The sequence below is a fragment of the Orycteropus afer genome, unplaced genomic scaffold (genome assembly GCF_000298275.1).
Source record: "Orycteropus afer afer isolate SDZICR_OR568_19922 unplaced genomic scaffold, OryAfe1.0 scaffold00008, whole genome shotgun sequence".
Lineage (NCBI taxonomy): Eukaryota > Metazoa > Chordata > Mammalia > Tubulidentata > Orycteropodidae > Orycteropus > Orycteropus afer.
In genome coordinates, this window is record NW_006921595.1 from 8,050,164 (window position 1) to 8,071,104 (window position 20,941).

The 20,941-nt window shown below is 35.0% G+C and overlaps 1 protein-coding gene across 1 annotated transcript in view; it reads left to right on the top strand.

Annotated features, from left to right (window-relative positions):
* The first annotated feature begins 601 nt into the window (after nt 1–601).
* Nucleotides 602–20,941, top strand: part of SKAP2 (src kinase associated phosphoprotein 2) — a 231,751-nt gene continuing 211,411 nt past the window's right edge. The window contains exons 1-4 of the mRNA XM_007945727.2: nt 602–668; nt 10,629–10,734; nt 11,383–11,408; nt 18,890–18,997. Of these exons, the coding sequence (XP_007943918.1) occupies nt 602–668; nt 10,629–10,734; nt 11,383–11,408; nt 18,890–18,997 (307 nt within the window). The remainder of the gene's footprint in view (nt 669–10,628; nt 10,735–11,382; nt 11,409–18,889; nt 18,998–20,941) is intronic.

Genomic DNA, 20,941 nt, shown 5'->3' on the forward strand with positions numbered 1-20,941 from the left:
TAATTGTTTAGGGCGCTAGAAAATTCATTATAGGTTACCCGGCGAGGGGGTTAAACCTCAGTAGGACTGACCGTTAGCCAGAAGATCTCTTAATCAGAAGACTACTTTGCATTTCAGATGCTCTGTTTTCTGGGATCCTGGAGTTTAGGTGGTACCAGTACCCAAAATGGCGGCAAGGGGCTTCACAGCGCCGGATCAGGTGACACAGCCCCAGTCGGCTCCTTCCTCCCCTACCAAGAATCTCTTCTCCACCCTCTCCCCTACGTTGTGGTGGGCGTGGCCTGTCCAGAGGCTCTTTTCTTCAATTCAAGTACCTGGAAAACTGAGGGATACACATGCGCAGTTATGTCCCTAAGGCCCTTCCAGCGGTCTCCGGCCCATCGCTCCGCCCCGATCTTCCGGGCGGGGCTGGGCCGAGAGTCCAGCTGCTGCTGGGCTTCAGTGACTTCCTTGTTGTGAGCCCCGGCCCGGCAGTCTCCGGACTCGTAGCCCCTCTGTCCTTACCGGGACCGCTAGCCCGAGTCTAGGTCGCAGCCGCAGTCTCATTCTGTCGATTCCCCTTTCAGCACAGGTCCTTTCCGCACCCCCTGCGCTCTCTAATATGCCCAACCCTAACAGCACCTCCTCTCCCTACCCCCTCCCTGAGGAAATTAGGAACCTGTTGGCAGGTAATGAGCGGGAAAGGGGCGGGTATCGCTGCCGGGGCCGGGGCGACGGCTTGGAGACGGCGAGTCGGTGGGGACAGAAGCTTTCAGAGTCCCTAGCTTTCTTCTCCGCACCCCCACATCCCCACGCTCCCCAGGTCTCCTGGCCAGTGGGGGCGGGCCTGGGAAGAGGGGTGTTTGATCTGAGGAAGGGAGTGGGTATGTGTGAAATTTGGTGCGGGGGAGAAGCCCTTGTTGAAGACGCTGTGTGTGTGTGTGTGTGAGAGAGAGAGAGACAGCGAGAGAGGGAGGGAGAGATAGTATTTGTGTATGTGAAAGAGCAGAATGAATGGGAATGAATGCCTATATGAGATGTGAGAAGGGAGATGCAGCCAAAGTAGTTGTTCTTGGGTGGCGGCGTGGAGGAGGAGAGTATAGAGATGCAAGGAGATATCAGAGCCACAGGTGTTAAGGATTACTAAACAGACGGTTTGCCTTTTCTGAAACTCCTCTTTTTCTTGAACGTTCAGTCCACTCGTATTTAGGCTTTTCGAAAAGGGCCACTTGTCTTCGGTCCCAGTAACATTAAAATAGAAAAAAAAAAAAAGGAAGTGTTAAAGTCCTACTTCCTGTGTTACACTGATGAAAGTACTTCATTTTTGCATCTTCATCTTCCCCTTTTCAATTTTAAATTGCTGTTTACAGGAATTTACTTTAGGAATTAAAGGTATAGTTCTTTCATGTCATTAATGGTCCACTACTTCTTAATTAGGAGCTCTGGTAGCATAGTGGCTAAAGCACTTGATTGCTAACCAGAAGGCTGGCGGTTCAAACCCACCAGCCACTCCTCGGAAGGAAGGTTGGGCAATCCTACTTCCGTAGTGATACTGCCTCGGAAACCCAAGGAGGGGTCGCTATGAGTCGGGGCCGACTCGATGGCACATAACAACAACAACAACAACTTAATTACTGGCTATGCAGATGGTATTTTCACTAGGGACAATGAAAAACTTAACAGTTCAACACATGGTAGAAAATACTTCTTTTTAGGGTAGCACAAATTTTATCTATTCTGATGGTCTGGAATTATTAATACTGTACATCACAGTGCTGGAAATGGAATTTTATTTACTTTAGTTTGGTTGTGTCTAAAATTTACCTTTCAATATTATGAATAACTGGATTAAGAGTTTCTCCTAGATGCCCTGTGTTAAAATTTGCTTATTTTAACTCTTAAAAAGCATTTAATCTAAAATGTGACATTTAAAATAGTAAGTTACTGCTACAGAAGTATGAGACCAAATCTTCTAATGTGATGCTGGACTGTTTCGGTTGTTGGCATTGTAAATATGATAGAGGAAGTAAAACCAATAGTATATAAATGCATACTTAATGTTCATATGAACATGATAGAATATGATGAATACATTTGTAATAGGATAATGTTTCAGAGATGTTGGTTGTCATTAATGGTTGCCACTAAGGGAAATACTAAAAGAAGTGTGAAAGCTGATTTAAGGCTGCTTTTATTCCATTATATGAATTTGATGTGAGCACTGATTTTGTTTTGCTGCAATTGATCTTCTTGTGGTTAAAATACTGGAATTGCTTGTTTATAATATCATTCTAATAACCAGAACAGAGAAGTTTTATCTATCTTTACCGCAAAAATAGATCTCACTATTTTCAAGATATTCTAGGTCTGAATTTTTGAATTTAAGAAATAAAGTGCAGATTTCTAGATGTATGTTAGTAAAGCTTGGTAGTTCCCACAATATCAGTTTGCTATTTGGATCCATAATCACAGATAATAATGATATATAGATATTGTGAGACTCTATCTAATCCCCATTGGTCATAAGTATTTCTTGTGGCTCTTAGTTGGTAATTTAACTGAAAGCTCAGACTTACATAATGTTTAAATTTTCTGCCACTGTTAACTTCCTATATACTTCAGCCATGTTTCTCTTTCATTAAGATAATATACTAACAATGTCTGAAATCAGCCTTTTGTTTTTTAATAACTTTATTGGCATTTTCCATATTACATATTATTAAAGCAAATCACTTGTTAATACAAGTATAAAGTAGTGAAAACAAATATGAAAACAAAACTTTAGGTATTATAAATTTGGATTACACTTTATTTTCTGAGAATATTTTAAAGAGGTACAGGTGTGTTGAGGAGTCTTTTTTTAAATAAATAAATGAAACAAGTGAATCAGTGTTTTTCAATAACTTATCATCCAAGAAATGTTAAGGTTTTATGCTTGACAGTAATGAAAATGGTTTTTTTTTTTTTTTTTTTTTTATTAGGTTTTTTTTTTTAATTAAAAGATCTAATTCACTTTCCATATAGCAGTTCACATATACTTCTTTGTAATTTTAGGTTTTATGCTTACGTCTTTTATTTCAGACTTTTTTTTTTTTTTTTTTTTTTTAATTAGGGGAGGTTTAAGAATAGAGTACCTGCTTTCAGCAGTTATTCTCCATACTTCATGAAGAAAATACTGTTGAGATTGTATATGATGAGTTGCATAATTCAAGTATATTGGCTGCTGTGTTGGGTACATGGCTGGATTTAGAATTACTAGACTGTAAAGGAAAAGTTGATGATCAACATGAATTTTAGAAATGTTGCTTGTCTAGTGTATTTTCTTTGAAACTAAGAGGAGGTATTGGTAGGGGTAATTGTAGGTAACAGTTGAGTGCTCTTGGAATTCATGACACTGTACTATAATTCCAAGGGAGAAGAAGGTACAACGTTCAGGAGTTTAAAATCCATCCCTTATTTTCAGAGAAAAGAATATCCAAAGATAATGCCTATCAAAATAATGTTGCTTGGACATTTCTCTTTGTGTCCCTTGTGCCTATATTCCAAATCATTGTGTATCACATGGGTTATTAAAATTTGACATTTCAACTGCTTGATAGGACTTGATACTCCAATGTATTCTCCTCATCATAGTTATTACTTTTATTTTTTTTTTTCTGATGATAAGTTTTAGGTTATCTTTTCCAAATTTTCCCCTCCTCCCTCTTATTCCTTTCCTTTTTTAAAATATGTGATAGAATGAAAACAAAAACAACCAAACCATGTTAACTCATCTTTAATGATACCCTTGAAAAAATGTCTCAATAGTTTGGTATTTTTATTTTCTATGGAATCAGTATATTAAATCCTGAAGGTTTATGTATTTTATAAAAACTGTAGAATTATTATGATTACTTTTTTGATACATGAGTAGGAAAGGGTTACAGTTTTTGATTGCTGTTATTCTCAAAAGCAAATTTTGAATTGCCTTATGCACTACAGAGACCCTTTGATGTTTTATCCCCTCACAATAACGGATTCTGACTCACAGTGGCAGAGTAAACTGCCTACAGGGTTTCCTAGGCTGTGTTCTTTACCAGAGCATATCACCAGGTCTTTTCTCCCGTGGAGCCTCTGGCTGGTTAGAATCACAGACCTTTCGGTTCGCAGCTGAGCACTTAACCACTGTGCCACCAGGGCTCCTTACAATAGGTTTTGCTTGGATAAATAAAATCAAAGGATATCCCAAAGTTTGTCCATTTAATCCTCTCCCACATCCATCCGGATATTTTGACTAGGACTAACAACAAGAATAATCTTGTTTCATATGAGTTGTTCCTCTAGCAGGCAAGAAAATAGGAGGAACAAGGTGTCTCCCTCAATTCATTTAGATTATCCTTTAAATCCTGGGGTGTTAGTGGTTTGCAGTCAGATTTAATATCTTTTCAAATTTGAAAAGGAAAGTTATCAGAGTTTTTTTTTTTTAACATTAAAATAGAAAATGATACCAATGTTAAAACAAGAAAATAGGTGGTTATCAGCACTCTGAAAAATCAAAACCAAAGCTTAAGCAAGCCAACAAATAATAAACAAATTGGATACATGGTTTCTGCAAACTGACCTTGAGATTTTGTTCACATGGTGGTCTTAATTACAAATACTGCATTTTCCCCTGTTGGAATGTTCACAACACTTATTTTTTTCAAACTTCACACATTATAATCGACCATCCCTTTCAGATTACTTTTAAAAGGAAAGTTGTAAGAGTGTTATCCCTTTAGGATAATCCCTTTAGGGATATTTTGTAAAGAATGCAATTGAATTGAAATAGAGGCAAGATTTCTTCAATGCTGAGTAGGGGATGTTTGGGTTCACCTTTCCAAAGTTCCACTTATAATTTGGTCAACATTTTGGTTTTATTTTCTTCTGGAAATTATTCATGGTGTATCTGCTGCCCCTCAGCTTCCTTTGGGGCATTGGCTGAGTATGTAAAGGGAAGAGTGCCACCTACTGAGTCACCAACACTCACCTACTTCTTTAGCACCTGGATTTCCTATGGAGCAAGACCAAGCCTGTCCTATTTTGACATCAGTAACTAATGAGCATGAGCTTGATAAGAGGACATGTGATCTCAAAATGAAATCAGCCTCTGACACCTTCAGGATTTTCTCTTCTAGACATAGAAATATGTGTTTATAAATCAAGGGACCAGAACTTTATAGAGTTACTTGTATAGATGACACAATACAGATAAAATATGATATTAGGAAGATTATCTGCCTGTTTATTATAAACATATAATTTCCTACTTTTTCTTGGGAGAAGATCTTTCGGCTGGCCTTTCTTCCCCGTGGCTTTTTATTGAAAGTGCTTTCATCTCAGGTTACTAAATGAAGCTCTTGATGTTATGCAGAGTTTTAACAATCAATCCCAATTATCATTGGTTTTTCTTTTAAAAAAAGTGAATTTAAATTTGCTCAAAGATGAACAGTATATGAAAAATTTCCAAATGACTTTATCTCTACTGTTCTTGGCATTAAAGTACTGTTAGAAAGAGAGAAACAACAGGAATGGGAGAAGACTGGTGATTTGAAACACATTTCAGTTGTTGCTCATAAATTTAAAATGAAGTGTCATATATGGGTGATAAAAATGGCATTGGCTAGTTTTTATGTACTCATTATTCACTTAGTTTGTCTTTTTCAATTAAAGCCAAGTCTATCTTTTTCATTCCACTGAGTCTACATTTCTTTTTCAATCACATTCTGAACACATTACAATAGATACTTCCTCGGAAGGAAGATGGGGCAATCTACTTCCGTAGTGATACTGCCTCAGAAACCCAAGGAGGGGTCTCTATGAGTTGGGTCCGACTCGACGGCACATAACAACAACAACAACAACAACAAGAAGTGAGTCTAGTGTAGCTTCTTTGAAAATGCATGGTACAAAGATTCTGATTATTATAAGATGCGATTTATCAAAAGTCATCTTTTAGAGGTTGGAAGGTGCTCAGCCCTATCCTTCAGTAGCACAGCTTTCTATCAAAATAAGTCATTTAGCTTCCAAAGTAAATTCTGAAAATTTTCTCAGATCATTGGATTGTAAGACTCAAGATATGTTTTACCCATTGTACTTTGAACACACCTTGTGTCTGTTCATGTCTCTTCTTCCTTGTTCAGAAACTCCACAGTTAAGCTATAACCTAAAATGTTAGATAATCAAGAGAAATACATTTATTAGAACAATCAATAACTTTTCAATTAGCCGTTTTCTAACTCTGGGCATCAGGCTCCATTGATCTGCATGTGCTCAGTTTAATTGATTTTTATGTTTTCACACCAGTAGATATTTGGACAGAAAATTGCCCTCCCCTGGACAGAGAACAAAAATGTGTTTTTGTTCTGAAGCCAGTTTAAGTTCTAAGCTGAGAATCCTTCCCAAATTAAGTTTGGTGACAGTCTTAGTGAATGCAAAGTGAAATGTGACCCAGTTCATGAAGTAGAGATGTGGAATTAAGTACTAGAACCATTTGGGGTGCTCTGTGATTGGCTTTACAGTTATTTTACTGATCTAGTTCAGAGCAAATGGTGGTGGATTCAGTCCAATTCTTGTCCCCTTACCATATGCAACTGAAGCAATCACAGAGGCTTAGTATGTGTGTGTTTCTGTGGTGTATTGGGGAGGTTGGGGGACTAGGCAGAAGACACAGGGTGTTACCTTTGTGACTTGTTTACAACCTCCAGGCTGGAAGTTATATTCCAGGCTGTTTGGTGTTGGGGGATGGTGAGGGCAAGTGGTCAAACCACTTGTTTGCTATTTTCAAGAGTGAGAAACTGTGCTATGCATTCACCTTCAATAAATGGACAGTTTATCATTTGCAAGAATTTTAAGACTGTTCTGACCTTGTGTGGTTCTGCCTTTTCATTGTGGGATCCTTATGGAAGTTTGTAGATAGCAGTTAGCTTTCTTTTGTGTGTGTGTGTAAAATACCTGTCTGGACTGCTCAGGATTCTAGAAGATGGGTGGCAGCTTTTTCTAAGGGGTCTATATGCGCGCGCATACACACACACACACATACACACACACACAAATTGGAGTACATTCAATGTGTGTTAAATGTTTGCCTCTTAGGGATTATGATGGCTATTGAGAGGTTTCTAACAATCTGTTTGCTTAAGGATTGCTGAGTTATGACGCCATCTTTTAATTTTTTTTCAAACTCTTTTAATATTTACCTACAGAGCAAGCGTAAATCTTATCTTTTCAGCAGCTCTCTTTTGTACATTGATCAGATCAATTGTAAATTGACCATCTGATTAATTGTAAATCTGAACCCCAGGACTGGAAGGAAAGGTTTACTTTTGCGACAATGCTAAGGTGTACCAGGAGCAAAAAATCACTGCTACGTTTACATTCACTGGGGGAACTTTTTCCTCTTTGATAACTTTAGGGGCGGATGGAGATTCGCATAATTCTTGGGTTAAATGCACGCGACGCTGACCCGCTGTCTACTGGACTCCGGAGGCAGGGTTGGGGGGTTAGACCTGGTGCTTTAGGGCGCCCCCTTTCCCGCCGCCTCCTCTAGACTGGCCCAGCGGGGGCCCCCCACTTCCCGCGCGGCTGTGCGTGCGTGAGTCTGCAAGTACAACCCCTCCCTCTGAGGTAGGGATATTCTAACTCACAAGGCTAGGAGGGGAGCAAGAAAGGCTGACCTTTTCTTGTAATCAAATTATTAATGTTCACCAAATTACAGGCAGGCAGGAGTCAGTGAAATCTACCTCTTAACAGAGGGACTTGACCCCTAAAGAAGTTAGAAGAGGGCTGCCGCGCTTGCTAGTTTAGTCTTTGCAGGGCTACTCAGGGCTCAGTAAAAAGCTTCAAATCTCTTTTCCCAACCAGCCAGAGAGCGCTTGATTTGGCCCACAACTTGTATTGCTCACTTTTGAAATATTACCCTGCCTCTGAGCTACAAAGCCGCAGCCCCAGCCCCATTTGTCTGGCAAGAGCGCTGCCCCGCAGCCGGGCGCTGCCTGCTCCCAACTCAGTCGACTGGAACCCTGGGGTTCAACACTCCGAGTGTCTTAGAGGAAAGCCGCGAGTAACTCCTTCAGGCTTGCTCAGGCTGTCTGACTTTGCGCTGGAGGAGAGGGTCCTTGTGTTCCGTAGGCACCCAATGAAGGCCGCCCGGCACGCCCAGGGTTCTCCTGTGCCTGGGAAAGGCTGGTTCCAAATTAGAGGAGGAAGTGGGGGAGGAGGTGTTTAAGAAATAACCTAGATTTCAAAAGCATTGAAAAGGAAACGAACTCTGGACAATCAGCAAACTAAGATTATTTCAGGAACTGCTTCTAGTTTAAAATTTGTCCTTTTTTTTTTATTTTCGAAAGGAGAGCAGTCCCTATGCTTTTCATGCCTCCTTGAAGAAATAATCACAAAAGAAATTGGTGTTTATTAAATCATTTTATTGACTTTAAACCCTTTTTTGGGAAAAGTTTAGGAACATATACCTTTTAAAAATTAAATTCTCTAAAAGAAATAGATCGTTTCCTCTGTCACATCTTTGAATCTCCCCCCTCCTTAAAAAGGACCCATTCTTCCTTCAGTCCAATAAATATTTTCTTTCTTTCAACAAATATTTTGTCGCAAAATAGCATGGCTTACTATTTAAAAAAGAGTTTTTGGAGGAAGTTAGGAAACACTATATAGAGCTTGCAGCTTTTTATGTTTTCTGTTTTTATATAACAAACGACCTTTTAAAGAAATAACTCTTGGGCTGTAATTCGTTCTGTTATTGCTTCCGGAGATACAAAATAGACCCTGTTTGTTTAAACTCCGATTGTATAATGAAAATGTAAAATAGGCAATTAAATACTCGTGGAAGAGGGAATTAAAGACAAACATTGGCTGAAAATAACATTAAGCAGACTATCCACCAGTCATTGTCAGTGAGTGTTCCAAGTATTGAGTCCAGTCGGAAGAAAGAATTCAGCAGGGAAGCTACTCCTTCCCTTATTCCACTTTCTTTGTAGAGTTATTGCAGCGATTTCAGGGAAGCCAATGATCTTTTCCTTTCAGCTGAAATCTGACTGTCTGAAGGTTCTTGTTCCTCTGGGTGCAAAATTTAAAGAATTCCGAGAAGAGCGCTATTTCTGGTTATTTGGACTCTTTCGAAGTCTGGGTCTGTCTTACACTGACTGGGTTATGTCTCTATGTCCCCTCTTCAAATAATGCACAACTCAGGCAAAGAGAAGCAGTGACATTTTGCTTTCATTTCATTTTGATACTGACTTAAGTAAGTTAATGGAATTCAAACCAGAATGTTATTTTAAAAAAGAATTACAGAAATAAATTTTGATTCTTTCCTTGTCATATTGACTTAGGAAAAAATGACCATATTTACATGTTTATTGTGAATGTACAGTATAACAGTTTAATCAATTTATCCTTCATTGGATCAAGATACTTCTAATTGTAACAAAGAATTAGAATTGGTTACATTCTATCTAAAATATAGATTTTAGATTGTTATTAAGTCCAGTTGAGAGACTATTTATTGTTCTTTTTGAATTACTTACATTGTATGTTTTGATACATCTTTTTATCAGTGTAATTAGGAGACAACTTAGTTAAATAAAAAGAAAGAAAAACATATCTCTCTCCAATATAAAATATGGATGTTATTGCCATACTTACTTTATGGGTATATGATATCCTTTATATTAGCTATCTCAAAGTGAGTTTGAAATTCTGAAAACAAAATTAATATAAAGTTGTATTTTATGAACACTAAGAATAGGGCTGTTATAAAAAACCAAGCCAGTAAAGATTTTTTGGAATTTAACACTAGAGAAAACTAGACAGCATCATAATGTAGAAGTTTACTGATTTTTTTTTAAAGAGGCTATGTGGAAATGTTATATGTGGCCATAGAAATCTTATCTCTTGGCTACTATCTTTTTAAATAATGGAGGGATCTATTTTTACCACTTGTTTTATTCAATATTTGTAGGTGATAATACTTAGGCAGGAAACAAGAGCTCACAAAATCATGTATCTGGTTATCTTTTTTTTTTTTTTTTTTAATTTGAGGTTGGCTGGAGTGGGCGGGGCAGGTAGGGAGGAGGAGATTTGGGAATGTTGGCTAGAAAAAAGGGATTTATTTATTTTTTCTTTAAAGTGTTAAACATTGTATACACCTGAAATGGATTACACTGGGAAAAACAAGCCCTTGCCAGAGACATTAGCTGATATTGATATAATATTGTGACTGACCTGTTCACACAGGAACTTACAGAACACTATAAAATGTTACTAACACATGCATAAAAGCTCAGTGCTTGCTTTTATATGAGAAAATATGTTTTATGGGGCACCATAGTTTATTAAAACTTGTGTGCCTCTTCCTGGTTTAATGATGCCAAACATCCAAATGGCATTTGCTGTGCTAAGCATAAGTAGAGCATACAAATTTTATTAGCTAAGTGGTGAACAAATTTGTCCAATAGTATTTGAAACATACTTTAACTGTTATGCTTTGGACTGATAAATAACTATAACAAATTGTACAGATATTAACACTTATGGGTAGAAACAATCATTGCCCTATATGTCTTCACAAAAAATGATTCTTTCCTATAATTTGTATCCTATTTCTTATATTTCATGTTTAGATGTTGAAACATTTGTCTCAGACATACTGAGAGGGGAAAATTTATCCAAGAAAGCAAAGGAGAAGAGAGAATCCCTTATTAAGAAGATAAAAGATGTAAAGTCTGTGTAAGTCGCTTGGCTTTATTACTAATTTCTTACTTGGAAGTGACTTTGTAATTAACATTTTAATGAGGAATTGATTATCATGGAGTTAATTTTTTTATGTTCTAATATAATTTACCCTAAGTATTTTTAGAGAACAAAATTCCTACTGTAATAGTTTTTTTTAAATAGGCATGTTTATCACAAACATGTATTTTTTTTGTGTGTGTGAAGGTTCTTGTTTATATATTTCTGTAAACATTCTAGTAAAATCCAACTATTAGTTTTGATTAAATGAGGGAACGTTTTGTTTAAATTATATGTGGTAAGGCAGATTGAGGATATTAATATAAGTATGGAAAATACCTCAGACAATGGAAAATACATCCTTTTAATCATTAGTACTTTAAATGAATAACAGTAACACAAATTGTACGTAATAAGGATATTTCCTGATTTTATTATTATAAATTAGCTCTTTTAAAATACTTTTATTGTAAAATAATAAGCTTTTTGAAATTGTCATTTCAGGATAGGAACTATTTTTTTTTCTCTAGATGTATATTTAAAATACAGATTTAAAAATGGATTTGAATTTTTTCCACTGATTAGGCTTCATTTTGATTTGTCAACCTGCATTTTAAAATACAGTGTTCTTGCTTTATTTTGCAGCTATCTTCAGGAATTTCCAGACAAAGGTAAATTTTCAAGTTTAAAACCTTGAAATTTTTTATCCTCTGTGGCAATTTTTAGTAGGATAATCTAACACATTACTGAAATTTGATAATTGGGATTAAAATGTAAATTTCTGTTATTATATTCTTGGACCTTCAAGATGAGAGTGCTAGCTCCCCCTGCTGAGAGAAAAAAAAGGGTACCTAGAGTCTACTCTGCATAACCTTTTGATGCAGAACTCTTGCATATTTAGCATCCCTAGGTTTTTCGTTTCTTAGAGTATACATGGTGGCAGACATTTGATAAGAAAGGTGTATGCGGTTACCATGGAGTAATTTGGTGAGGCAGAGGAGCTACTAGCCAAGTAGCATTTGATACTGCAGAGATTACTTGTAGTAACGGTATGAGCAGGAGGGCCTGTGGCTGGGTGCTCATAGACTTCTGAAAGATAATTGCTTTAAAAACAATATAAATTTTTGTTTGAAAATGTGAATAAATTATTTCTCAAATGCTAGTGTTTATTTTCCATGTGGTACTTTTGATATGAATAAATGTGTGCTATGTATGTTTTCAGAGTATTCCAATTTCTTTTTCTTGAAATATGTGAAAATGCTGGTCATTTGATTGTCTTCTGTCAGATTTGAAAGACAGTTGCTTAGTGTACTGAAAACCAGATCAGGAAAGGGATAGGAAGTTCCTACTACTTAATGTCTTCAGTTCTATAAGGGAAACTGGGATGACCCTTACTTCCATAATGCTAATTCATGGGTCATGACCTGAAGCCTGTGGATGCTGGTAGGAGGGTCACAGCATGAGATCTGTTAAACTACAAGGGATTAGGTTCTGGGTTTAGGGGAAAAACATATAATGGCATCTTCTAACTGGAGTTAGCAGATAACTACAGAGTAAGTCATATCTGTGCCAACTGGTAAGTGGGAGGGTAATGACAGTTTCAACAAACCAAGCACTTAGCCCAACAAACCTCAAATCAAAAAGGTAAAAGCAAACCACAGTTTCTGTACTTCAAATCATCGAGATTGCTGGTTCAAGAGACAAGTTTGATGTAAGTGAAGGGAAAAGTGATACAACAAAAGCATGGACTAGCACAATATCACGCACACGCCCCAAAAGATCACTGTGTACTATATGTTTAGATTGGAGGATATGGGATAAGACTTTTTTTTTTCCCCCATTAAAAATTTTGATACAATTAAATAAAGAGAAGGGCAGGAAACTCCTTGTTCCTACAGGTATCCATTTCTTTGTATTCTGTCATGAATCCTAAACCATTGGTTTAATCATGTTGCATTTTGCTTAGTTGAATATAGAAATAATGAATTTATGCATCTTAATTGTAATAACTGTTACACAGTGCTTTATTTATAGGGGAACATTAGATATAGAATTCTGCCTCTCTTAAGAAGCATATTTTGTTCCAGTGATTATTTATTGAATTCTTGATATGACTTAATTATTTGTACATTTAAAAAAAAATTAAGCTAGGAAAGCATGGTAATATGAAGTCATCATCTAATTGCATGTGGTTTTAGTAATAGTGTAAGAACTTTCCCTTTGGTATTCTGTTTTAAAACTTGTTCAGGTGTGTGGCTATTAAAATTACATTACTAAGATATATTTCTTGTCTCCAAAGAGAATGGAAGTTTTTATATAGTGTGTGATAGAACTTGAAAAACTAGCCTAGAATAAAAATTCAAATAATGTGAAATTCAGTGATTCCCCATAATCATTTTCCTCTGAAAAAGTCATTTGTAGTTCGATATTAGTGCATTGAGTTAAGTAATCACCAAGAATGCCTGTTCCAATGTGAGCCTGTGGATAAATTAGATGTGCTCCGTGGAGAAATATGAGAGGCTGAGTAGTTCTGTACTATTGTATTCTCAGACTATAGCTTTGTTCCAAGAAGGCTGTTCCTATAGTTTGTTAGAAATAGTAAGGGAAAATGACATAGATTTGGTAGTTGCAGAGTAATTATTCAAGCTATTTTTTCTTTTTTAAAATAGGAATTTATTAGTTATCTGGTCTCTATATTAAGTAAGTTCACTTTTAAACATGTTTGGTAGTGCTGCTTTTTAAAAATTTTTTCCCTCACATTTTCCCCTGAGGGTTTTGGATCATCTTCATCCAAGATGATTGAGACAGGATTTCTTTCTTTCTCTCTTTTTTTCTCACTTCACTCAGGGCAATATGGGGTTACAATGAAGTGAGCAGAGGCTGTTTTCCACCTTCTTTGCCTTTATAGCCCTATTTGTTTCACATGGTTAATTTTTTTTTTTTTAGGTGGCAGCTAAGTATTATTTTAATATCATTGTTGGGAGGAAAAAGAACCAGGTAGAGCATTCTTAAAGAAAATGAAATAGCTCAGATTTATTCATTTAAATTAAGTCAGTTTTTAGTTTTTCTAAAGTACACAGATGTTTACTCTCCTTCCTAATTTCCCTCCCACTTTCTTCCCCTCTCTTACACTCTAGATACCTTCCCCTCTCCTTGCCTCATCTTGAGATTTAACAAAACAGAAGTTACAGTTTGAAGTATTTTAATTTTTAAAGTTAATTGAATGAACATAGTTGTTGAAACACTAAACTGCATGGGTCTTAGAAGGTGTTTTTTGTATGTTTCCATTTTTTTGGGTGAAAATAGTGTTGGTAGGTACTAATTTTATTATACTGATTCCTAGATATTGAGGTTTAACTATTAAGTTAATTTTCCATTTGCTATTCATATTCATAGAAAATTATTGATTTGAAACATCCCATTCTATTTCCTTAATTTATTAAGGTTCTCATTTTATCACTCATATATTCAAATCTAGTTCCCTATTGAAGAGATGTGACAAATTGGACCTTTTGAATAATTAATTATCAGTTGGTTTTCTAAATTTCTTAGGAAATGCTTGAATGTAAGCAACTAGAATCCATCTTGCTCATTCTAGACCCTGTTACTCATTTGAAAATTTCCTATATTATCTGAAACAGAGTTTCTTCTTTCTTATATCCTTCAAAAAGTCTTGTATATGGCAGAGTAACCAGGTAACCCTAGTTTCCTACTCTTTACAGCAGTATAGTCTAGGACTGTAAAATGCGCTCTAGAACATAGGTTTCATGCACAAATTAGACTGATTATTTTAGAATTTGTTCACTATCTCATGGCAAAATCATATCCCTTAAATGTGATTTAAAAATAATTACTTTTTTTGCAATAAAAATGTACTACCATTTGTGGTAAAGGCTGTCATGGACTGAATATAAACTAGAATTTTCTAATAAAAATGTTTTACGTATGGTTGTATCTTGACCCTATATTAGTCTCATTTTACTCTAGTGGTGATTAAAGTATGATTACTTTCTTTATAGAATGATTCATTTAAAAAGGATAATGTGCATGACACATAGTAGATGCTCAACAAATATTTTATTAATACATATTCTCAGATTCAACTTCATTTGTCAAGAGTATTTAAATACATTTTAATCCATAAATTCAATTTTTAAATAATTTTGAGGAAATAATACATTCTTAAAAGAAGAGCACACATACTAACATGAGGCAGATATTTTAAGAGAATATTTTTTCAAGTTTGTAAGTTATTAGTGTCTACAGCTTTAAAAAATGTGAATAAATGGCTTTTGATTCATTTAGATGCTATAGCTAAAAAATTCTCATTTTTTTCCCTTAAAAGCCTTTTGCCCCAATTACAAAAAAATGTCTGATAGATTTGTCTTAAAGATACCATCGATATTGTTCAATATGTATAGATTTACTTAGAAAGCAATTTTCTTTCACCTTTTTTTGTGTTATTTGTATTATTTCTTGTTTATTAATGGGCTAATTTTTTTAAAAAAGCAAAGTAATTAGGTAAGAAGGAGTCCATTTTAATGTTTGTTCTAGTAGAGTCCTTAAGAAAAGCAGAAGAGTCAGAAGGTTGCAAGTTGCATGATGTTTAATATCCTTTCCCCTTCCTAACATAGTGTGTTTTCTATTGAAAGTTAGCTCCACTATGAAGTCTGAGCAAATAACTTGCAGCTTCCCACACCACTAGGCCTTGCATAAATGTGATAATCATGTTTGACAGTATGGACCCTATACTAGTGGAATTAGTCCTTGAGAAGTAAGGATTTATTGTAAGCTGTGCCTCAGTTTGGTGTGAGAAGTTATCTTTACTATTTGCACACTAGCATTCCTATTTTAGAAGAGTTATAAGGAGAAGCTTCTTACTTGTAGTGGCCTAAACCCTTCAAAGTTTTAAGAATTAAATGATAGATTCTCTTAATAAATGACAAAGGAAATGCTTAATTCCATCCATTTAGCTGTTTTTTTTTATTATTATTTGAGAAATTAATTTGGCTAAGTGAACTGAGTAGAGAAGTAGAGATTAATTTGTTTTTACTCAGTAATTCCAACCTCCCCCCCCAAGTTTGTCTTTCATACTCTGTAAGATAGAATGATTATCAACTAAATTTTAGGCATATTATTTAGTTTATTTGATTGTATTCAAAGTAGAATTGTGTTGGACAAAACAAACCATAAATTGGTTAAATCCTCCTCAGTGGTGGTGGAGGGCATGTCTGTTCACTTTGGTGGGCTGCATATGTAGGCATTTAGTAAAATGTTTATTGATGATGAGCCATATAAAATAGAATGGCTAATAGTGATTTGAGCCCAACTATTATAAATTTTTAAATAGTTTTTATAGAAATATGCTGCAGTGGTACAATTAAACCTTGATTTTGCTGTGGTATTTAAGTTACCACTGAAATTATAGGAAGATCATTGTCATTTAAACTGCTAACTTTGTATCGTTAATTAAACTTTTGAAAGTTGTAGGATAAATCAAATGCTTTTCTAGGGAAACAAGAAGCAGTATTAACGAGCAACAACCCCATAATTATCCTTGTGAGTACATAACAGGGACACATTCGTGTCTTTTCTTTGCGCAATAACTTTTACAAAGAAGTATTTTTAAACTGATCATTAATTTTATGACCACAGAAATGAGATGCAAAATTTATGCTGTTGTCATTGGCACGGGCTCAAGGCACCACTGACATTATGTGTGATTGTAATAGAATGGCTGCCAACTAATGATTCTGTAGACATTTCATTTGAGCATGCTTTTCTCTTAGATGTCTGATTAGGCTGTAATGCTTTCAATTATGTCTGTAAATTGTATTGGATACGTTTACCTGATGCCCATTGTTGATTTGGAGTTCAGTTTTCTATTACATAAACACAAGTTAAACATTTTCCTTTTAATTTATAGAAGTCTTTGCAGGTATAGCTGCAAATACTCAGCCCCTGGGGAGAAGAAGTGCCTTGCACTACTCAACAGCGACCCCTGTATTCTATTAAAGCTCTTCATAAGGCAGCAGTTTTTACTCTTTATTGTGTTGGGGGGAAAAAAAAATGAGAGCAAAAGGGGATGGAAACCATCATTAGAACAACAGTAAGGTGAAGAAGATACTGAACAATGATGTGTCCTTTCAACTTATGCAGGTTAAAAAGCAAATAATCTGAACTGATATTACAGAGATTCTTTACCTTCTAAATTAATTCAAGGGAAGCTAAAAGCAGAAGGAAGAAATGAGGCCAGTAGCACTTTGTAATTTGGTCTTAGATAAATAGAAACACCACACTGATTTTTAAAATGGCACTTGTAATTAGCTACAGTTCTTAGAATGGGTAAGTTGAAGATAATTTCACTTATATATATAAACCAAAGAATGTTTTAGAAAAACTAAAACCATAGTGGTCTTTAACATGTAAATGACCAATTTGTGTAGAATAAATAATCTTAACTCATATTAAATATTATTGAATTTATACCTTTATGATATTTAAAAAGATATGTATCAAATATAGATTGGTGTGTACATATATATATGTATGTGTGTACACAAATATATACACATTACATATAGATTATGTATATATAAACACAATGTATACATATATATATATGGGATTTATATATAATATATATGTATATATACATATACATATAACTTTGCATATGTATGTATATATGATAAACCCAAAACCAAACCCATTGTCTTCAAGTCAATTCTGACTCACAGCAACCCTGTAAGACAGAGTGGGACTGTCCTATAGGGTTTCCAAAGCTGTAAATCTTTACAGAAGTAGACTGCCACATCTTTCCCCTGCAGAGCAATTGCTGGGTTTGAACTGCCAATCTTTTGGTTAGCAGAGTGCTTAATGAATGTGCCACCAAGGCTTCACACACACACACACACACACCACACACACACATATAAACCAAACCAAATTCACTGCCATTGAGATGATTCCAATTCATAGTGACTTTGAGTTTCTTTGGGTTTCCAAGGCAGTAAATCTTTATGAAAGTAGATTGCCCAGTCTTCCTTCGGCGGACTGGCTGGTGGGTTTGAACCACCAACCTTCTGGTTTGCAGTCAAATTACCTTAAGCATGACACCACCAGAGCTCCTTACACACACACACACACACACACATACACACACGTATAATGGATATTATGAAAGGATAATAAACGGCTTCTGATTCTCAAAACTTTTAAAGTGTAATATTTTTTTTCCTGTTTATCTCCACATAGAGCTTAATAAGTTTAAGCCTGAGCATATGATTTTTTTTTTCAATATCCTTTCCATATCGCCACTGGTTTTACCAATGTGTTTATATTCATAATAGTGTCATATGCTAAGTTTTGGTGGTATATTTGATGTTTTCTATTGCCTGTTTTTCACAGAAAGATTAATTTTATGGTATATAAAATGCCTTAGAATAGTCATGCTATAACATTTCTTGCTTTGTTAAGAATAAAAGGATACTCTAGCAACTCAGAGCAGTTGAGAATTTTATGACCTCTACTACTATACATCACATGAACTGTAAAATTATTTTTCCTACTGTGTTTTTTATTTTTATTTTTTAAAAAACTGATTATTTTCTTGTTTGTTTTGGATACATAGTTTTACCTTGCTTCTACTTTTTGTATTCTTCTTTATAGAGACTGTCATGATTTGGGGACTTTATCCTTTTGTATAAAAAATAAGCAGTCATATATTTACTTTAAAAACTTTCCCAATATCTAATTTACATTTGCTATAAATGAAAATAGGATCTCTTTGTACCTATTTTGAAATATTTTGTATTGTTTTCCTTGTTCTTCCATGTCAGTGATTGAATTGAGTAGTAAAATCTGCCTTTTCTGACGAGGTGACATTGTTTTAAAAAGCTTAAAAAAAAAAAAAAAACCATAAAAATTTAAAAAGGGAGTTCTGGTAGCGTAGTGCCTAAGGCACTTGACTGCTAACTGGAAGGCTGGTGGTTCAAACCCACCAGTCACTCCTCGGAAGGAAGGTTGGGCAATCTACTTCCGTAGTTACACTGCCTCGGAAACCCAAGGAGGCATCGCTGTGAGTCGGTCCGACTCGACAGCACCTAACAACAAGTTTAAAAAGGCATTTTTTTTTCTGATTCTTTTACAGGTGATGCAGAAGATGGGGAAGAATATGACGACCCTTTTGCTGGGCCTCCAGACACGATTTCAGTAGCCTCGGAACGATTTGATAAAGATGATGAAGGCCCCTCTGATGGTATGTGACATTATCCGATTAAGAATACACTTCTTGACATTTTCACAGCAAACAAGGCAATGCGTAGAGGTGGTGGTCTTGTCAGAAAGCACCTAACTGCAGAGATTTCGGTGAACTTATCTTTACCAGAACCTTTTAAGGAACAGAAGAGCTCTCTCTAGTGGTTCTCAAAATATACTGAGGTTTTCCTAAGTATGTAGTTGCTTTTTTATCTAGGAAATTTTCTTTACTAGAATTTTTAGGAGAGCTTGCATCATTGTATCATTATTAGTAGCAACAGTTTGTTGGTTAATTTAATATTATCAGATTCTTGCTTAATTTTATTATTCTGTTTAATGGCCTGTTGTATTATTAATTTTATAAATAATGAAACAGGTTTTTTGATCTACTTTTTTTCTGAAAACTTCATACAAAATGAGTTCATAAAATATTAAATTAATTATTCCTACATTGCCTTTCACATTGAGACAGGTTTTCATCAAATGCTTCTTTTAATACACATTTTCCTTTTTCTGATTGTCACTTAAAAATGTCTTGCATTATGCAGTAATATTACAGTGTTTCATATTAATTGAATTAGTAATAAAGTTGATTATTTATCTTTAGTAATTTCTGAAGAGTATTGAGTGTTGTAAAAGTTACAAAACTTATTTTTAGTGTAGCATGTGTTTTTCTCGTTATAGCTGGTTGAGTGCATCTGTGTTATAGAAACCTTGTAAGGGTGATATATAATTATAAATTGCGAATGTGTATCAATAAATTAGCCATGCATATTAATTTCTGGCACTCAAAGTTTCACATAGACAGAGAAATGAATAATGTCTTCTGCCACTATATGATGATCAAACTGTGCAGTTCCATCTCTAAATACAATTGCTGAATGAAAATATGCTTCCTGCAACAGAGCACTCCACATTTTATGTTATCCAGATTATTCCCTTCGGAACCATAAATTGCTTTTATGAGGTATAAAATTATATCTATTGCAGAGCAGGGATAAGTCAAGTACATGCATAAGTGATAAACATTCTAACCACTGATTCAGAACAACACAATCTTTTTTTTTTCTTTCAGAACTTTGTACAATGTGTAGCAATAATCATCATATTCATTTTATGTTGAATTTTACATTTTAGCAAACATTTAATTTCTATTTTTTAAGGAAGGAATTTTTCCCTCTTATGTCCCTGCCCATCTTTTGAAAAGATGCACAACATTTCTCTTTAGTCAGACTTGTTCTTTGAAACAGAGCCTTACCCTTTCTAGCCTAGTGTTCAAAAGTGTTTCTTGTAGAAAATGTTTTATGACTGATGAAATATTTTCAAGCAAAACTGGGAATTATCATTTAAGTTAAAGTATTTTTGAAACACATTACAATGATCTGTTTTGCTTCTCTGTAAAATAATAGTAGATATGAATGAGTATGTGTGTATGTATATATACACATGGAGAAAATACTTGTACTCAAGAGAATACATACATACACATGCACACACACACACAGAATATATAGAGTATATATACTTAAGAATTTTCACAATAACAAATATCTTGATGCATGAGAGAATATTATGTATTCCTAAAAAAAATTAAAACCTAAGAAATTCAGCAGTTAAGTACCCTATGTACCAGAAATCTGGTTAAAAGAACATGAATTTTTGTTAAATTGTAATGTATTTACATGATTATTATATTTTCTTTTTTAAGAATAAATAATTTATCATGTTTGTGTTCAAAACTAAGTACATAGGAAATAGATTAATAGCATGGAAAAGATTTGATGTTTAAAGACTACTGTATCTATATTTGAATATTGTTGTTGTTGTTCTGTGCCGTCAAGTCGGCCCTGACTCATAGCGACCCCTCTTTGGGTTGCCAAGGCAGTATCACTACGGAAGTAGATTGCCCAACCTTTCTTCTGAGGAGTGGCTGGTGGGTTTGAAC